This window comes from Numenius arquata, chromosome 18 (assembly GCF_964106895.1).
Source record: "Numenius arquata chromosome 18, bNumArq3.hap1.1, whole genome shotgun sequence".
Lineage (NCBI taxonomy): Eukaryota > Metazoa > Chordata > Aves > Charadriiformes > Scolopacidae > Numenius > Numenius arquata.
Genome location: NC_133593.1, coordinates 7,228,374 through 7,248,456, shown reverse-complemented (window position 1 = coordinate 7,248,456; position 20,083 = coordinate 7,228,374). Strand labels below are relative to the sequence as shown.

The 20,083-nt window shown below is 51.4% G+C and overlaps 1 protein-coding gene across 1 annotated transcript in view; it reads left to right on the top strand.

The window, feature by feature from the left end:
• SMG6 (SMG6 nonsense mediated mRNA decay factor) overlaps positions 1-20,083 on the top strand; it is a 111,676-nt gene that overhangs the window by 11,071 nt on the left and 80,522 nt on the right. The window contains exons 9-10 of the mRNA XM_074160435.1: positions 13,925-13,986; positions 17,882-18,027. Coding sequence (XP_074016536.1) covers positions 13,925-13,986; positions 17,882-18,027 — 208 coding nt within the window. The remainder of the gene's footprint in view (positions 1-13,924; positions 13,987-17,881; positions 18,028-20,083) is intronic.

The following is a 20,083-nucleotide window of genomic DNA, read 5'->3' as shown; positions in this document are numbered from 1 at the left end:
CTGTGGGCTGGATAAAGACAGCAGCTCTTCGGGAAGCTCTGGGCTCCTTGATCCTTGAAGCTGTAGCCTCTTACCCTCTTCCTTGCTGCATCTCAGGGTGATTTGCAGCTCCTTCTCTGGAAAGGAGTGGAGCAGTCCGTGTGTTGCCACTGTGTGGCACTGTTTGGCCTCGGAAAGGGCCCTGCCTGCGCCAGGGACAGGCAGCAGCCCGCATCCTGGCAGCGCCTCTGCCCCACGTCCCCCAGCTCTTCTCCCAGGGAATGTATGCCAATGCTTACATGTCATTTTGGGGAAATGAGTCTAAACTATGTCATCGCCGCCTTGGTCCCTTCCGTGGCAGCTTTAGCCCTTGAAAAGGCTGAGCCAAGCTGTGTTCTTTCATTTGTACTGAGAGCTGTGCTCTGCAGGTAGCTCCTCGGGCATCAGTCTTTATGGCAGCTGTTTCTGGGCCAGAGAAGGGAATTTTACAGGGTGGAATAGGAAAATGTTCAGCTTCCAGAAGCAAATTTAACACCGCAAATATAGACCCTGACAGCTCTGGACACATACTGGGCAGAAGTGTGGAAGAGGGGCTCCTTCTGCCCTTCAAACGGAGGCTGTTGCTTCAAACACAACCCAAGCCAAAGGTGGCTGGTGGTTTTACTGTGGAGATGCTGGCTGTGTCACAGGTGACGAGAAATTGATTTGGGATGTTTTCTGTCCTCAGTGGTCCCTTTCTTCACTGTGCAGGCGGTTAAGTGCCAGTCCTATGTGGTGGCACGCTTGGCAGAGAGATGCTGAACGATTGCTCTCCCAGGACCTGCTGATGTGCGTGCTGTCCCCATCAGCGAGCAGAGAGTCTGCTCAGCACATGCTCGCGCATCTCTTCTCGGTGCTGACTTTATTTTTCCTCCCGTAGCCCTATACAAAGACGCAAACATCATTACTTTATTTCAGGGTTAGGAGCCAGCTGTGTGGAGCTAGTAAAGCGTGATGGTGACTGCAGAAGGCCAGCTCACACCGCAGCCGCTGCTGTGACATGGGAAGGTGGCATGCAGAGCTGGCAATTTGCCTTGGCCCTGTGTGTTTAGGCAGAGGTTTGGCATAGCTGCTTCTTTCACAGTTTGCTACATCGTGTTTTCTAGGAAGATGCAGAACTGGAAGAACGTACCATCTGTCCATGCCGAGGGGCTGCATCTCCTTTGGCCCCTTCTGCAGTAACTGGATTTGGCACTGCTGGCACAGAGGGCATGGGACGGTTTCAAAGCAGGCTGAAGAAGTGTTTGGGTTGCAGCCTGGCTGTTTTGTGCTTCGGGTTTTGTCCATTGCGCCCACAGCGTTTTTGGGTTTCATTCTGTGAACGGCTGTTCTCTGTGGTCTGTTATACTTCGCATGTTTCTAGGTGGGCAGTGGCAGGAGAGTCCAGGCTGACCCAGTGCCCTGCTTGTGTGACAATATCAGGTCACTTTGTGTGGGATTCCAATAAGAAATGCAAACAAGGAGACTGAACCAATGAGCAGCTGTATTGCTTTTTTCTTTAAACAGCTGGATAGGGCACAGTGAGCTGAAGAGCTGAGTCTGCCATCTCTGCCACTGGTTTCATTTGCCATGAGTCTGTATCAATCCTGAATCTGATAGTACCGTATGCAGCTTAGTGTGCAGACTGTGAATTGGTAAAGTAAACAGGGCAAATGTGCTGTCAGCCTCTTGAGAAAGTGTTAATATTACACTGAGTTTGAGATTTTAATCACCCCTGTCAGGAAATGCTGAGTTAAGGTTCCCACAGTTGTTATTGCCTGCTGCCTGTGCTCTGCAGTAGATACTTCCCTGTGTTATCACGCAGCGTGCATGCACTAATAAAGATTACTCCATAGCTCCAGCTAAGATTAGGGAAGAGAGTTTTTCCCTTGGCACAACAGTAATTGAATAATACTTCTCTCCAGATGTCTGAATACTTTAGTATCATTAAAGAATTAAGTCTCCTAGCCTCTTTGTGAGAGGTCAATCTTGTAGAGCCATCAAAAGTTTGGTAGGGCCACCCAAAAAGCTCTTTGGGAAGCTAAGGCCAGTGTGAATATCTGCTGGCTCAGCCCTGTTCCTCAGCTGCAGCATCCTTCCCATTTTACCCTTGCCTGTTGGTTAGGTGTTGCATTAGCCTGGTGCTCAGTGCCCATGGAGCAACAACCCCTTTGCAATAGCAGAGAAACTGCGGTGGAATGATTATCTCTGAAGCTCAGAGCAGGTTTTAACCTCCATTTCTTTATGCAGGCTTTCTTCTCAGCAGCAGGGAGCACAGGCAGTGTGCATCAGGATTTCCACAAGTGAGCAGTAAATACTACCAGGATGTCTACCAAAACCAAGAAGACAAAGTTCTTTCAATAGGCTTGAATATAGAAGGTTTTGTGCTTCTGTGTTTCTTCTTTATTGCCTACTGTGCTCTTCTTTGGAAGCTTATTGTATGTTCAGGTGTCACTCTGTGCTGGTAATGGGTGTAAGTACCAGGGGACAGAGTGGCGATGTCAGAGCTGTAAGCAGTGCGTATCTTTGGGTGCTTTTTTGTATATTGTATTTGTATTTGGGTGCTTTTTTATATTTTCTTTCAGATGAGTAGTGGGTCTTTCAGACCCCTTCATCTCCTTTCATCTCTCAAGTCCTAGAAAATGAGATGTGTGCCACGCACGCAGGGAAATGGTCCTCTGCACTGTCTCTCAAAGCAGCGAAGGTTGTGAGATTTGTCCTGCTTATTTCCCTCTAGGTTGGGATTCACCTCACTGGGAGCTTACCTGCCTAGTTGGGACTGTCTTCACAACTTGCTCTGGTTTGTTTCTTTCTGAGATGAGGCATCTCCAAGGATTCTCACCTTCTGTCTTTCTCGGTTCTTCTTCCCTGCTTAGTTTTATTTCTGACTTTGCCTGCCTCACCTGTGCACTATGATGCTGTGTCCACTTACACTTCTGGAGCCCAGCTGTGGTGCAAGGCTGGAGAAGGCACTTTTGGGCTGCCTCAACAGAGGCCACGGGTCCTTAGTGGAAAAGGGTCACTGTCTTCGTCAGCTCCTGCATGTTTCACATCCGTTTTTCCTTCTGCATTTGTTCCTCTTGGGCAGCAGCCACTGAGGCGACTGGGCTGGCTCCTTCTGGCTGCTTTCAGTTGGTGGAGTTTTTCCTCTGGGGGAGCTGTGTCTGGGGCTCTGCATCTGGAGAGGGGTGCTTCTAGGGAGCAGTGGGATAAAACCTCACGTTAGTCTACTCGCAGTTTTGGTGGGGGTTTCTTGGCTATTTTGCTCCATCAGCCTGTCCTCTACTCGGGCCAGTCACACACGGGGGTGGTAGTCACTTGTGTTCAGAGTCGGGGTTGCCTTTTTGTTATTCCCTGCGGTCCTCGGAGTATCTGGTTTGTTAAAAGGCTGTTGTGGTGTGAGCTGACAATCTGTGAGTGCAGCCCAACTTCGCTGGTGAGAACATACCACCGAGGCACCCACCTGTTTACTCACAGCGGCTCCCTCACGCTCAGCTCTTTTCCTACCCTGTAACTCTTTTCCATTACACACGGCTAGAAATAAGTGACAACCAAAACGGGAAACGATGCATCACTATAGTGATGGCCATTCTTCCATACAGATGCGTCGATAAGAGGCTGCTTGGGAAACTTATTGTTTTGGGGGTGTCTGCCCCTGAATCTGCTGCTGGGAGCATTTTTCTGCGCTGCCAGCATGGCTGGGTGCTTCTTCTCGGAGCAGTGGAAGATGAGGCTTGGTCTTTCCTCTTCCATGCAGACTCTTAATGAATAATCCCTGCTGGCTGAAGTACAGGGCTCCCCATTCACTACCTCCATGGTGTCAGGCGGGCAAAGTGCTCAACGTGGTCCTTTTTTAGGAGTCTCTAATCTGGAAAATAAGTCCAGGCAGCCGAGGCTGTGCTGATGATTTAGATGGGTGGTGTGAAAGCGCAGTCATGCCCACCTTCTCCCTGCTGCTGGGACATGACTCCCCAAAAAGGTAACCCTACAGGCTGCACACAATGCCCTGGAAGCCTGTGCTGACTCTTGCTTGCTTTCAGGGTTTTTTTTACCCAACACCCTATGCCTGTGCAGAGAGCGGAGGGAACGGAAACCACTACTGGAGATGCCCAGCGGGCTTTTCTGCTGAAGCCATTTCTCACGCCTGTTAAACATCCGAGCCACACCAGAGCGGTGACGTAGGTGTGTCCCCAAAGGGAGGGGATGCGCAAGGGAGTATCCCCTTGTTTTTTCTCAGCGCACGAGCCCGTAGTGGGATATACACAAGGTCTTGCAGCAAGCTCTTGGATCAGGCTGCCATCAGCACCGTGTTACAGGAAGGTGGCTTGTGTTCAGTCAGGAAGTTTGTCTCCCCTATGGTTAGGTGCTCTTGAGTATTTGACGTGAATGATCCCGTGTGTGGTCTGTTGTTGCATCACGGTCTGCCCTCGCTGTTAAGGGAAGGTAGTGCTTCCCCTCCAGCCCGCTGCTTCAATTTGATCCACACCTTTGCTGTGCAAGCCACTGCTGAACCTCCCCTGCGGCACAAAAACAAGCAGAGAACCTCTCTGCAGGGGGGAATGTTAGGTACTAGCAATCAGCTAGAGGCTGCCCCTCCTTATTTCTCTCCTTTATCTACCACCCATGTGAAAATGCAGCAAGAGATGTTGCATCCTTGATTTTTGTGCCTGAAGCGGGACTCGAGAGGGAGAAACCTGGAATTCCCTCTGTCCTGCCCCGGCAGTCTCCTTCCCTCGCTCCTGCAAGCTTGCAGGAAGCTGTTTGGTTTGGTTACTCATTCGTGGAGGTCAGGACTAGGTCTGGGTTTTTTTTTCCCTTTGTGTTTAGGAAACGGTTTACAAACTGTTTTGAGCATGGGGGAGCTGGTGGCGTGCGAAAGAGCCTCTTTACTCCTGGACTCGTGTTAATTCTCTGCCCTACCTTCTTTTCTGTAATCTCTTTCTCGGTTGGCAGCGTGAGTATTTCTGAGTGCTTTCCCCAGCCTGCAACCCCTCCGCCTCCTAATGTGACCTCGGTCACCAAACCACCTTGGGGCTTTATTTTTACTCTAGCCGTTTGGTTTCGCGTGGTAAGGTTGGTTTCTTTCCCCCCTAGCAGTGAGAAGACTTCTCTGCAGAGGAAGTAAAAGAGTGCCAGGCTGCAGTTGAAACTGGTTAAACACTAAAACCGCACTTCTAGCCTCTCTGGGTTTGAGACGTGACATTCAGCCATGCAGCTGAGCACTGGCTTTTTTTTTGCCCACCACTTGTGCACCCTCCCTACACATTTTTAATAAACTCTTTTTTCTTTTTTTTTTAATTACCAGCATTTTAAAGTAAAAAACCTTCTCGGCTGCAATTCCTGCATTAACAATCCAACCAGAAATGCTGTCGCACCTTGTCCGGGCTCGTGATCTTCTGTGGATGCTCGGTGCTGCTCCGCTAAAGCTGCCAGAGCTCGGCCGAGCTCGCAGAGCCTGGTTACTGATTTAGCCTGTGCACGCCTGTTGTGTAGAACCCACGTGTTGCTTTCCAGCGCAACTTGACCTTTTGTCATTACCCAGAAAGTGAAGGCTAAGCTATCGGTAAGACTTTCCAGAAGTTGGTGTTGATTTTTTTTTTTTTTTTTTGGTCTTTTCTTTTTAGACCATGTTGGTGGTTTTATTTAACTGTGAAGAACAAGGCAGGGACTAATGTTACTTGAACGGGAGAGACACCGACATGTTCTCCTTCCGGTAACAGGCATCTGGTGCTAATGTGTGTAGAAGTATCGTGGTGGATCAGAGGTGGGAGCGCTACAAGGACACGAATGACTTATGCCTGTGTGAGGGGCTCTGCTATATCCCAGTACTCAGAGAGGCTGCGGTGAGGGGGGGGGGGGGGGGGGGGCGAGACTTCAAGTTCCAACAAGCTTCTCATACTCTAAAACCAAGTACAATCATCCAGAAACCGCCTTTCCCTGTCAGTCACTCTTTCCTCATTTCCTCTCCTGCTGGTGCTGATCAGCCAGGGATTTGTGTGTAACCAAACCCCCTCCTGCTGCTGCACATTAGTCCTTTCTCGTGGCAGCGGGTTTGATGATCCAGGCACTGCAGGGTGATTTGGGGAAGGGAGAGTTCGCACTTCAGACGAGAATACTGCCGGAATTGGCAGTAGAGGTAAAGGAAGTAAAATGCCTAATAGCAGGGTTGGGAAATTTCCCAGGGCAGGGTGAAGGCTGTAGACAGTGATTTCTCTTGAGCTTTTTTTTTTTTTTGTGTGTGTGTGTGTTAGTCTAACCTTGATCTTTGTCTGAAATTGGCCCACGCCAACTTTTTCTGCTGTCTGTTGTACACTTTTTGGGATGGGCATCTCATTCCAGAGCCAAACCTCTTAATTCTGCCATGGGGAATGTTTGTTTCTCTTCGGTGTTGAATGAGCCATTTCCAGATGGGCTTCGTATCCACTGTGGAGGTGGGTATTAGGAAAGAAACTTCCTTCCGGAGGATCAGGGAGTGGAACCTACTGGAATCTGTGTCATTTCCTCTGTCCTTGGCTCTACTCTTCCTCCCCAGCAGATTTCATTGCTGTGTGATTCAAAGTGGAGAGGGAGATGCCCTCATGCCCTGTGTTACACTGCTCAGGTAGAAGTGAAGGCTCCAGAAGTGCTCCAGGAATGCAACTGAGGGGACAACTACCTCCAGGTTTTGGGAACGTGGGGCACGGGCTGGCTGTGAGCGGCTGCCGTTATCCCTGTCGGAGAGCAGGAGTGTGAGGATTGCGTGCGATAATGCTCTCATCCTCCTGGAAGGCTCTGTCTCTGCTCAGCCTGTTGTCCAAATGTCTTCTCTGTTGGCCTAACTCCATCCTAAGCCTTTCAGGGTTAGATCTCTTCAGTCTTCACCTTTCTTAATTTCTCATATTCTCTCAATTCTCTCTTTCTTAATTTCTCAAATTCTCATATCTCTCTCCTTTGTGCTTTAAGCCCACAAATATTCTCCTCCGGAGTAGTGAAGAAGGATGACAACACCCTGAGCTACATCAATGGGAGATCTCTTATGACCAGAACTCATCGCACGTTTCTTGGTGTCGGTTTTCTATCGCGGGAAGGGAACACTGTTTACTCCTGGCAAACAGTATGTGTTTGAGTCTAAGCTGCTTTTTTCTGCTTGGGGCTGCTTCAGTGCACAGCACGTGGCCTCCTCCTTTACCTGCTGGACAAAGAACAGCTCTCCCTGGGTCATCTCCCTTCCAGTGCTTAACCAGATGCAGCCTTGAAGAGCTGAGCTTGTATCCTGAACGACCTGCAGCACCGGAGCCAATTTGTGAAAAGTTTTGTGTTGAAAGTTAACTTGATATCTCAGCTGAGGGCTCTCTGGCATGTTTGCATAGATTCATCGAGTTTATGGCCAGCAGGGACCATTAGATCATCTAGTCTGATCTCCTGTATATCACAGGTCCTTAAATTTCACCCTGCTACTCCTGTGTGAAGCCAAATAACTTGTGTTTGGCTAAAGCAAAACTTCCAGAAAGACATCCAGTCTTGAGAATCCACCCTTTTCCTGGGGAGTTCATTCCAGTGATAATTGCGCTGGTTCTGAAACATTTATACCTTATTTCCAGAGTAAATGTTTCCAGTTTGTTCTTGTGCTTTGCTATTCTGCGAAGTGTAAAGAGCCCTTAAGTACCACGAAGGCACTTCGCACCCTGCAATCAAATCGCCTCCCAGGCTTTTTTTGATACACTAAACAGATTGAGCCGGTTTAAGTTTTTTGGGGGTTTTTTTGTTTTGTTTTTTTTTCACTGCGAGACGTCGTTTCTAGCCTTTGAATCACTTTTATGGCTGTTTTTTGGACCCTTTCCAGTTTTTTCAGCATCCTTTTTAAAAATAAGGGCACTAGAACTGGACGCAGTATTTCAGTGTCAGCCTCGCCAGTGCCGTATATAGATGTAACTCTGCTGTCCGGTGCCGGCTCTCTGCTTTTATGTCCAAGGGATGTGTTAACCCTTTCTACCGGACATTGCGTTGGGAATTTGGCCGCTGTAGTCCTTAGAGCCTTTCTGGAGAAGCTGCCTCGGGCACGGTCTCCGGGAGACTTAATTTTACATGATCCCAGATGCGTAACATGACGTTTGATGCTGGAAAACCCCAGATTTTGAAGCGATTACGATAAAGTTTGTGTGAATGCGCCGTAGCCGTCGCTACTTAATGCTCCGCTCGTCTTTGTGTCGCAGGCAGTTTGACAGCAGAATTTGCTTTCAGATCATTGATTAAAAATGTTGCTGATGAGTCTCTACCAACCTCTTTCCATCCAGTTTAGTGAGGGTCCTTGAAGAACGCTGCTTTTTAAGAGATTACTTAATCAGTTTTTAATCTATTTGATGGTAATTTTTTTTCTTCAAGAATGTTGCGTATTACTAATTTATAGAAACCAAACTCAGATAAAAGTTTAGTTGAAAAGGAAATAACGTGCGTATAAATATTCTATTTGACCCGTTTTCCTTAAATTGAAAGTTCTACTAGTAAATGCGTTATTAAATAATGTTAAATTTGTTTATAGGTCAGATGTTTGTTTCGGAGCCAGTGAAGTTACCACTGCTTGATTTTTACGTTACTAAAGCACACGATTTTCTTGCTTATGTTTTCTCGTCTCACCTGCTCCCTGCAATGATGAAGGGAAAAATCAAAAGTTGGTTGGTTTTGCTGGGGCAACTTCCTAAATGTCTCTTCTTCTGTTGCTGGGTTATTGACTTGCAACTCTTATAGCCGTGAGATGTGTCCTGGAGCTGCTGCAGCCCAAAAGATCAGGAAGCTGCAGGAGCATCTCAAGGTCTCTTTACCTGGAAATGAATTTTCTATGCCTCAAGGCCACAATACATCAGGGTTCCCTCTTTCTTCCATGTCATAGCAAATTGGATTTTATGTTTGTGCAGTGTCTGATGTTAAGTATCAGGATTCTCACTGGAATTGCTTCTAATGCTACAGAAATTAATCCGTTTCAGGGCAGGACGCTGCGACTGCTAAACAGAAACCTGCAGTAGGACACGTGGCAAGAGGCGGCCAAGGCGAGCTCAGTACCCATTTGTGGTTGCAGGTGGTGTATGGAGAGGAATGATTATGGTAATTAGCCCAGCTGGAATTTGCCCACAGCTCTGTGGGTGTCTTGTAAATTCTGCAAAAATGCCAGACAATCTTAATAGCCCTTTTGTCTTGTCTCCTTTATGTAGGTAGCCATTTGCCCAAAGCACTTTCCACCAGCGCTTTGTTGCAGTTGCACCTGTAACAGCGAAAACCTCCTCCTGGTTTCTCGCCAGTCGAGCCCACTGCAGCATCTTGGGCTTTTTGGGAAGCTCTGTGTTAGTGCTTGGTGTTATTTCAGTGAGATACTGCCGTGGAAAACACCAGACAGGGCTGTGCCCTGCAGCTTTGGGATAGTGAGGAATAAAGGCTCGGGCTCGTATTTGTAAGGCTGTCCCCAGGGGAGGTACAGGGCTCACCGTGGCTGTTGGGCTGGGTGGTGTAACGGAGCTGCCTGCAGAAGAGAGGAATAATCTTAATAATTAATGTGGTATATCTAGCCTTTGAGCCGGGAGTGAGAGTATGGCATGGTTTGGGTGCCTGGATGTTATTTCACGCAGTTCTCAGCAAGGAAGCTGTGCCTGGAAAAGCCTGGCTGCCCAAGAAACCCTGAAAATATTTGGGATGAGTGTGGTACGTGTTTTGGAGCGGAGCTGTGTGGCTCTGTGGTCTGTATCCCAACCCCTTGTCACTGAGGAGACCCCTAAACTCAGGAGAACGTCCCGCTGTGCTCCAGTCCCTTCCACTCCGGTGGAGACAGTGATTTGTTACAGGCAGTTTTGCATCTGGTCTCTTGATTAATGGACTTGTCTTTTGCAGCCTATTTTGACTCTGACACCGCTTTCTGCTCCGCAGATGCTTTGCTGATGTTGAAGAAAGTTTGCCTCGCTTGATAAAGACCAGATCCTGAAATTTACTTCCAAACCTGAAGTAACAATTTTTAACTTGAAACACTTTTTCCCCAGGAGTCACTGCTCCAGAATCCTTCCCTTATTTGGTGCCTCCTTCACAGCTGGGACTGATGCTCAGGTGCCAAAGCTCTGTGTGCTCCTCACACTGAGCCAAATGGGTCTGCTCTGGGTTCGAGTGCGGCGGCTCCACTTCCCAGCCCAGTTCATAGCGCTCCTTTTCCTGCACTCCCCGGTGGCATTTCCAGCCTTTCTGTGCTGGGGTAGGAGACGCCATTTTCAACTCTTCTTGGTCAGTGCACAGTCTCTTGAGGTTGGGTCTTGCTTTCTTCTTTTCTGGCTCAAGACGCGACAAACCTTTCCTGAAGCTGTCTCACCACCTCTGTTCTGTGTGTTGTCAGGATGTTACTCCTCGTGGCCTCCTGCTGATTTAAGCTGGCTGTTCCAGGACCGTTGCTATCTCTCTGCACTTAGCCGCTCCGCGAGAAGTTGTTAGTCACTGTTGACTTCTTCCATGGTAACAAATCCAGTTTGGTTGGCGGTGCGGTGTGTGAATGCTCCCCGAGCAGCAGTGGGCTGCTTCCTCTGGTGAGGTTGCCTCTTCCCAGGTGGATTTAGTCTGTCTGCACATGCTGACTCATGACAGCCGAAACAGCTGTTTTCAGCTTCAGGCACTACTGTGTGCAGGGACCCCTTCTTCTTCTTGACAGCTGGTTTGTTTTTATAACTAATGCCTTCACTATATGCTCATAACTTCCATATCTGTGATGCCCGCTTTTTGACTGGAAGGGCCAAAATCCATTTTTTGACATAGTTTTGTTGTTGTATAAGCCTTACTTGGTGGGCTCTTCTCAAGTGACTGACTGGGACCAGCCAAATTTGGTTCCCCAGCCCAAGGAGGAAAGCTGCCCTCAAAGGGCAGCGATGTAGGTGTGTAGGGAGCCCTGGCTTCCCTTGGCATCCTGATATCGGCACAAGGACCGTTTTCAGGAAACCCCTAGAGGATCCCAACCTTCGGATGGCACAGTGAGTGGGATGAAGGCAAAGAGTTTGCCAGTCTCATGTGAGCACCGTCAGGGTAACAAGGACGCTGGTAGAGCTTTGGGGAAGTGTTCCTCTCCGCCGTGCAAATGCAGAACAGCAGGTGATGGGACTTCCTCCTCCCTGCCCTGAAGCCGGGCCGCTCGGTGGAAGTCACTGTTTCCCTCTCGCCGTGAGAAGCGGCGTTTGACAGGAGGAGCAGGGAGGGCTCCCGGAGACTGAGGGACAGGTGAGTCACTAGAGAAAGAGTCATTCAGAGAAAAGCCCAGTCAAAGCAGCCCGTGGCCTTAGCGTGAACTTGGAGATGAAAGGTCCAAAGTTAAGTGATGAGCTCATCAAAACCTTGAGGCTGTGAGAGAAAAAGTGGTGAAAGAAGCATGAGAGGTGCCTGCTTGAGATGCCACAGCGCTGGGGCACACAGGTCTCTGCCTGGGCTTGCTCGGTTCACGCTTAAGTTGCCAAGAGGTATGAAACATGCTTCTTTCCTAGAGGCAGGTATCCTGCTTCCTTTAAAAAAATATAAATATACATATGCACGCTATGACCCAGTTCAGCACTGGTTCCTGTGGAGTGTAACTGGTTAGTCCTTGGGATTGCAAGTGAAGGGGCTGAGCATGAAACTTGCTCTGAGAAGATGGGGGTGAAGCCAAGGTCCTGGTGAGCCCTCCCAGAGCCAGGCGTCTCTGTGGGAACGCTCTGGGCACGTCCCCAATGGGCGCAGGTGTCACTTTCCATTCAAGGTGGGGAGTTTTGGTACTCCCCCGCTGCCAGTAAAGTGGTGTGAGGATTGCAGGGTGAGCGCTCCCGGGGCTGTGGGTGAATGCGGGCCTCGGGGAAAAACAAACTTCTGCCCCAATTTCTTCTTTCTCCCATGAGTGGTGTCCAACCAGCATTGCAATAAGCTTCCCAGTAGAGGTGGGTCAGGGTCTGTGATTGCAGCTGGAGCCACAGAGCTGGTCACAAACCAGCTTCCTACCTCCACAAGCTGTTGCCTGAAAAGAAATAAATATGCTAACGCGTTCAAGCTCTTAGTTCCCTTGGTGTCCTAAGGAGGATGGTGGAGAAGCATCTATGTCCAAAATTTGCTGGCAGGGCGAATAAGGGCTTTGCTGTGCTGTCCCAGTATTCCCCAGTCTCCTCTGGGTTTCATCTGCAGAGTTAATAAAATGGTGGCAAATAAAGTCGAGTTCCAGTGGAAAGGGCTCTTTAGGGCAGCAGTAAAATAGTGAGTAAGCAAGAACCCCTTGCTGCGGGGGCCAGTTTAATTGGTCTGGCTTGTTTTATGAGACAGGTTTTATGTTTAAACTCGCACATGGCCCAGGAGCGACTCTGCAGCAGGGCATCATTCTCCTGCATGGGTCCTCCGGGAATGCAGCCCGGGTTAATTACACCTAACCAAGCAATCGCACCTCGCTGAGCGGCTGGCATAAGTCATGGCATGAGCCGAGGGGTTGAGCGAACGAGGGTGGGAGGCAGTGCCAGAGCTAGGACTGATGTCCCTGATAACTGTCCCCTGCAGCTGGACCTGATGGGGAGCTTGGTGCTGCCTGGAGGCACTGGCCGGTGGCCGTCTCGCACCCTCTTGCGTGATCCTGGCCAGGCATTGTCACAGCCCTGCCCAGCAACCTTGTCCTCACTCCCCCTGTAAATGGAAGTGGCGTCAATGACCCTTATAGAGGGGTTCAAGATACAAAAATCATGTGCGAATGGGAGCATAGCGGCGGTGCTTGGACTGGATCGATCGCTCCTGGTCAGCATCTCCCCACGTGGGGCTCGGGGCCTGGCTTTGCTCACCGCGCTGAGGCTGTGCAGGCGCACGGGTGTGAGAGGAAAAGCCTCTTGCCGTGGAAAAGGTAAGAGCAAGGCCAGTCCTCTCCTAGCGTGACACAGCCACCTCCAGGGCCAGGCAAAGTGACTACTTACCCACCCACAGCCTTCTTCAAAGCTTTTAGATAAGAACTGGGAAAGCCCAGAGCCCTGCTGAGCTAGCAGAGATGGCTTAGAGCAGTAGTAAGTAATTATTCAAGCCAGGTTTTGGTGTTACTGGACCTAAGGAGGGCAGGAAGCTGCCTTCGCACCGTGTGCTCCAACCAGCTCCCCCTCTGGCCCTTAGCTCCATGTTAACTCGGGTAGTTCAGTAGCAGCATCACTGCTGCAGGCTTTCAAGGGCTTTTCTGATAGATCTGATAGATCTTTTCTGATCACCAGGTCCCTCTCTGTAACTGCTTAAGGCTGGAGTTAAATGAAGGGGTGCAGCATCACCCCCATGCCCCCTCGCTTTTGAAAACTGCTCCTGCCAGGGCACAAACAAGTGTTTCTGGCTTTGCGGCTCAACTCGCTGTGTTGGCTTCTGTGCAGAAAAGCACTGGTGAGGAGGACATCCTGCTCCCTCTCTGCGTTGACCAGAGGCTGCTCAGCCTCCGCCGCAATTGTGGAACACTGAACAAGTTGCTTCTGTTGGTTGTTTATTTATTTAATTTTTTTTTTTTTCCCATTGGTGGGAAACGCTAGTGGGAAAGGCTGCCTTGTGGGGGGACACTCCTTTTGCATGAGCCCTTTGGCTGTGCTTCACGATGAAGGGGCGCGAAAGAGGAACCCTTGGGGCAAGAGCTGCCCCACAGGCAGCCAGAGCTGCCCGGGTTGGGACGCCCCGGGGCTGGTACCCGCTGGGCTGGTGGCCCTGCGAGGGAGCCCAGGACCCGGCAGAGGGTGCTGTGTCTCCATCGCCTCTCACCGCTCCAGCTCCAGCTGTTTGGCACTTGCCCGTGCCTGAGTGCATGATGTTTGTAAGAGTTTGGGCATGTCCATTTGGTTCCCATCTCCAGTGCCACCCCCAGCATCCAGGCCAGGTTCTTCTGTCACTGGGGACATTCTTAATTCACAGGAAATCGGAGAGAGTTTAATTGTTTTCTCCTCTCTCTTTTTTTTTTTTTCCCATGCAGCTGAACAAAAGGTTCATCCTCAGTTTTCTCCATGCCCATGGGAAGCTGTTTACCAGGATTGGGTAAGTGTGCAGGATGTTTATTTTATTTTCCTACATTACAAGTCTTTTTGGAATTTAATATTGTTAGCAACTAAGCTGTGTTTGGAGCTGAGGGCACAGGGTGTGAATTCTTGCAGGCCTAGCCTCCTGGTTCTTATTCTCCTTACCCGCCCTCCCATCCACACTGGTTATTGTTTGGGCTCTTTCTTCCCCCACCTCAAGGCCCGGTCCTGCCTGTGCACCGGGACCCTCTGACAGAGGCTGAGCTCAACCACTCGACTCACACAGGAGGGACTAATGGCTGTTTTCTCTCTCTCCCACCACCTAACCACTCTCTGTCCCCCTTAATTTCTGGTTTTGCCCCCCCTTCCCCTCTCCCATTTCTCCCCACTCTTAGCCAGCAGAGAGGTGGCTCTGGTGGCCTCTCAGTGGCTGTTGCCTGCGAGGAGCACAAAGCCATCCAGGCAGAACCATGCAGTGGCTGAAAGCTGCCGTCCAGAGCGTGTCAAGACAAGCCTTGCCCTTCGTCTCCTCGCTGCCATTTCAGTGAAAGCCTCGTAGCTGAGAGCTGCCCGGGCTGTGGGAATGGGTTTATACAAAGTGCCCTCGGCAACGTCTGTCAGAAACTGGTTTCAAGTAATTGAACAGCTACCCTCGAAGCAAAGCAAGCCTGATACAGGTCTGGGCTGAGATCCCAGCCTGGGGAACATCCTTCTGACTTAGAGAGCAGAGCTCAGCCTTGCAGCGAGGGGCTTCCCATGGAGCTGCCCCCACTCCGAGTCCAGGCTGGCCCTTGCTATCCGTTGATGGGGTGGCCATTGTGGTGAGACCTCGTGTGGGTTCAGATGGTCTCTGGCAACGGTGCTCTCTGCTCGAGCCTGCCAGTGCCTTGTAGGCAGATGTAGTCGCATGAGCTCTGTTGGCTCCTTCACTCTCTTGTGGAAATAATGGCGACAAGTTACAGGGCTGAGAGATCTTTCCAGGCCACTTAAGTAAAGGTAGAGTGGATGGAAAGTGGCATCTTTTCCCCGCTGTTGGTTTTTCACTCAAATGCCGAGTTCCCTCAGTTTCCCACAGTTTCACTCAGATGCACACTCAGATTCACTCAGTTTCTTGCCTCTGGGGCTGTCCCCTTTCCCTCCCGGAAAGCACAGCAGCGCAGGACACGCCGACCCTGCCACGCAGCCTCAGCTAGGGTGGCCAGTCAGCAGTGGCATGTGCTTGACTTTGGACCCTCCGTAAAGCAACAGGAAGCAGGAGCTGTGCTGGCCCATTTGTTGGAGCTCTGATTGTCTGAGGGCAAGGAGGAGAGCAATCAGCTCACTGCCAGTGCTGTTGATGTCTCCCTGAGTCACAAGGCACTGATTATCTGCTTGCGGGCAGCAGGCTGGCCTGCAGCGAGGAGGCAGATCTAGATGTCCTCCTGCCCGCAGAAAAGAGGAGAAAAGCTGCAAGAGCCCATGAAAGGTTTGATAACTGCAGTGTGTCTGTGCCGGAGGGCAAAGCATCCGGGGAGCTGCTGGTCCTCGGCTCTGAGGGGCCGCGCTGGCGGCCGAGCTCCGGTTGAACGCGTGCCAGCAGGGGGATTAATGGGGATGTTGCAGAGATTGCTTGCACATTTGGCTCCTAAGACCTTTGTGAAATTAAGATGCAGTGTTTGAGGCGGTTGCTTCCCAGGGCAGTCATTTAGAAAACCCAAGTATGTTTAATGGTACAATATCCCCTGAAGTACTTAGAAGGGAACTAGAAAGTAATACCATGACACAGGAAGAGAAAATCGTCCAGCCCTGCTAAACAGCTTCCGCGCTTAAAATAGGTAAAAGGTGAGGAATAGCTGAGTCCTCTTTGGGCAGGATCTTCAGTGATTTATCTGTACAAGGTATGGAAAAGATGATGTTGCCCTAATTGGACTCTTTTTTTCTCCTAAAACCACAGGTAAGTAATTTATTAAAAGCTTCCGCTCTGTTCCTGACCTGCTGGTTCTGAGCTCAGTGGGGTTACTACATGCCGTTCCAGATGTGCTGCGGTATCAAAGCACAGCTGGCGAGGCTGAGGAAGCCCTAGCTCCTTCTTGTTGTTATTCCATGGCAATAATCTCCATCTCCTCACTAACAACCCATCCTGCAAAGGGCTTCTCCATCCCTAGCGTCCTGTCTGCCCTAGGAGGATGTTGCTGGATATGCTGGATGTGGTCTGAGATTTCTCAAAATTAGGAAGTCTTTAGAAGCAATCAGTTTGCTCTAATTCCCTGGCTGTGCCCCAAATCCAGGGAAACTGCCTCTTCCAGGGGGAGCAGTGCTTTTGTACCAGCGGAGCTGCTCCGTTCTGCACAGCTACAGAGTACAAGGCGTCTGTTTGTTACAGCCCGTGTTTGTGGGAAGGTAAGAGAGACTTTGAACTGCTCCAGCAAACAGTGCCCAGGGAGAGGGTGCCCCTGCTGCTAGGCAGAACCGGTTGTTGAAAGGCATCCGTGAAATATGGTTAAGAAGAAAGCCATTTCTGAATTTAAAAATAGAGCCTATTACTGTCCTGAAAGTCTGTTGGGGAAGCCCAGCAGAATTGCCCATGTGGGTTACCAGAAGTGGCTTGCTAATCCAGCCTGCAGTGTGCTGATATCACAAGATCTGAATCTCACAGGGGAAGATAGAGGAAATTGCTATGGAGGCCCCTGAGGTTGCCTGCCCTGGCTCCAGATGCCTCACCCCCTGCGGATTTTGGCTCCCTGGCTCCTGCGTGGGCACAGTAGTGCGATGTCACTGATAACTGGAGCGGGCACTTGCTGCGAGACAGATACTCATTCTTGCTGGGTCTGGCTGTGGCTTTTTCTAGCGCAGGAGCAAGAAGTAACACAGCCAGCTCAGCAGAAGAGGCAATGGGACGGGAGGACCTCCCCTTCTTCTCCCCCCCCCTCAATAGTTGGAAACTATTTTTGGCAGATTCTTGGTTATAAAGTTGTCCTCATGGGATACCAGGTGAGGACTTTCTTTGGGAGGGCTGTTGTGGGCAACCGTGTCTCAGTCATTTTTGTGAACTGACTGTGCTCTTCATTGCAATCAGTTCAGTTTTTGACCCCACTTCAGTTGGGTGGTTGTTGAGGATCCGACAGCTCTGATAAGTAACCTCAGCTAATTCCCTCAGCGATGCCAGATGAAGAGTAGGATGAATGCGTCAGATTTCCGTGGGTGCTTGCGAGCGGTGTTGAAAGCGCACCCCATCCCCGGCCGTGGCACTGCAGCCGCTGGCTGCTGTGTCCTGATGAGCGACAGCAGCCCTGTGTGCTGCAGGGACCTGCTCCAGCTTTGACGTTTCCAGCAGCCAGACGAGGCCAGTTGTTAGGCTCCGAGTCCCTGCCCTGTGGGCCTCTAAGTGATGAAGTTTTAGGGGCTCAATAACAGTGTGTAGCCTGGGGGGATGGGGCTTGGTGCCATGGGATCCGATCCTGCACCGTTCTTCTGGAGGAAGCACGTTCTGGCCAACGTTCAATGCATTGGAATTGCCACATCCGCAATGTGGCACCAGTGTGTGCAGTTTGCTGTAGCCTGGGTTTCTTGGGAGTCCCATGGGCTGCTCCTGGTCCAAGTGAGCTGCTGGCCTCTTGGCACCTCTCCCAGATTGGTAGAAGTCAGTAGAAAAAAATGGTTGGTCAGAAATGACTCATAAAGGCCGTGTTTTCCTGCCAAAGGAATGCTGCCTGTCGGTCACAGAGCAATCCCTCGCTGCCCTCTCTGAGGAAGGCTTCAGCTGCCTCCGTCGCAGCCTGCACCTTCATTCCCTATGGCTCCTGGACGGGAGATGGCACCCCAGGGGGTCCCCCCCCTCTTCCCCAGGAGACGTGACACTGAGTGAGCTGTGCCGACCGACCGCCCTGTGCCCTGGGGCGTAGCCTGCGCTCTACAGATTCTCTCTCTGTCTGCAGGATGGAGACCTTCCCTGCGGTGGCCGAGGAGGTCCTGAGGGAGTTCCAGGTCCTGCTGCAGCACAGCCCCCCTCCCATCGGAAGCACCCGCATGCTCCAGCTTGTGGCAATCAACATGTTTGCAGTGTACAACTCCCAGCCCAAAGGTACCATGTGCTGCTTCAGGGGAACCGGGCTGGGGATCAACCGCTCTCTGTGTGGCCGAGCTGCTCATGGGTGGGGGGGACTCACCAGCTGAAGACGGATGGGAATGTGGAGCGGTGGTTGGATGCCTGGGGATGTTGGTGTGGACAGCAAAGGGACCTTGGTAGAGTTGGCTGAGGCATCTGGAGTGAGGCAGCATCGCATCTCCCTGGAGCCTGAGTCATGAAGCACAGAAATAAGGCGCTGCTTTATGGCTCTGCCTTCCCAGCATTTAGTGTGGGCCCTGCTCAATGTCCCCGCTGGCACCAGAAGGGCTGGGAGGCCTTGGCTCTTGGGAGAGTGGCGTTGCCTCTGACCGCTTGTGTCTGTGCGGGCAGCTGGGTGATGTGATGGGAGATGCTGCTTTCTGAAAGGCCAGGCTGGAGGCTATTCCCCATGTTAAGACACCTAGAGATCTAGTATTACTCAGCCTCTCCTCCATCCATTCAGGAGGCTCTAAGTGCTCTCTGCCATTGTTGGGTTTAATGTGTTGGTCAGCAGAGATGCCACCAATCCAGAGTGCCTTCTACTGAGTTTGCAATGGTGCTTCCAGTGTTTTTCCCCTGACACGCACAGCGGCAGGTGCCCAGGTCTGCCTGAGCCGCCTGTGTGTGAGCAGGGATGGGGCTGCCCTCCCTGGGTGGGTGTTTTGCGTGCCGATGGCTTGGGATTTAGTTCCCAAAAGATGGAGGCCTCCAGCTGATGGATTTCAGTCAAAGCCACCATGTGGGCCATCGGGCTGAGCCCCAGAGAGCTGCTGCTGGAAGATTTCTCCCTCGTGAGCCAGTTGGCCACTTGTCAGGCCGGTGGTTAGTGGCCGAGGTCAGCTGATGGAGCGCAACGGCGTCGGCCGGAGGGCTGGGAAGTGGCTCCCGTGTGCCGTGCCTGCTGCCTGGCCAGCCTCGCAGGCACCTTCCTCTCCCGGGGGGAGCCCTGGGGGGAAACCGTCGGTCCCGCTGGCGAGGGCAGCCTTGCCCTCCCGCCTGCTAGATGCCAACCAGCGACGGCGTGTTTATCTTTGAGCTGCAAAGTACTTTACGATTATGAGCAAATGCCTGTGCGCAGCCCCCCGGTAGGTATATTAATAGCGGTGTCTGTGCCGCAGACGGGAGCTGGTGGTAAAGAGAGGAAGAGATTTGTCTGGGCTGTACGGCAAGCCCCTGTGGCAGAGCTGGAAGCAATCCCAGCTCCCAGACCACTGGACTCTGCTCTTCCATCCGTAGCCGAGTTGTGGATGTGTGTGAGTGACAGAAAGGGAGCGCTTTTTTATCTCATGTGAAAAATAAGTATTCTAGGAGTTTTCTGCCTCCTGTGTGGGTAACTGCCAGCTGCTCCCAGCTCTTGGACCTCTGGAAGAAAGCGAGCCCGTTGCTGCTGGGGGCTGCAGGCTGCGCAGAGCAGGTGGTGATGTTCGTGAAATGCCTGCAGGTCGGATGGCACTGCTGCTGCCATCTGATGCCTGGCACCCTTCAGGGATTTCCCTTAGGGCTCCTTACTCTGGTCACCCTAAAACATGGCAGAGTATTGTTGGCAAAGCAAATCCTGTTGTCGGCTCAAATGCCCTGGTGGTCTCAGAGTGCTGGCACGGGCCAGGTTGGGCTCAGTGCCGACACTGATATTGAGAAGAGCTGGGTGCAGGAGGAGCCGGGGTGGGCAGGGGAGGAATAAAAAATAAAAAAAGCAAAGGGCCTGGAGTTTAAAAGGCAAGCAAGAATGTTTGCTGAATTATTACCAAGTTGCCCAGCACAGGGCGAGGGTGTTGGCTCCTTCCCCGGCATGTGGGCTGCTGTGGGCAGAGGACTGGCCGGAGCGTAGGGCAGAAACGGCTGTCGGGAAGGTGCGGGTTTCCATTTCCCAGCACATGAGTCATCTCCCTGGGTTGCAGTAGCCGTGGGCAGCGGCAGGAGCGGGTACGAGGGGGCTGATCCGCCCGTGCGGGAGGCCGGGGGGGGTGCAGGGAGCAGTCCCACCCTGCCTGCATCCCCATTGCCAGGAAGTGTTACTGGGGGAGCCGGGCTC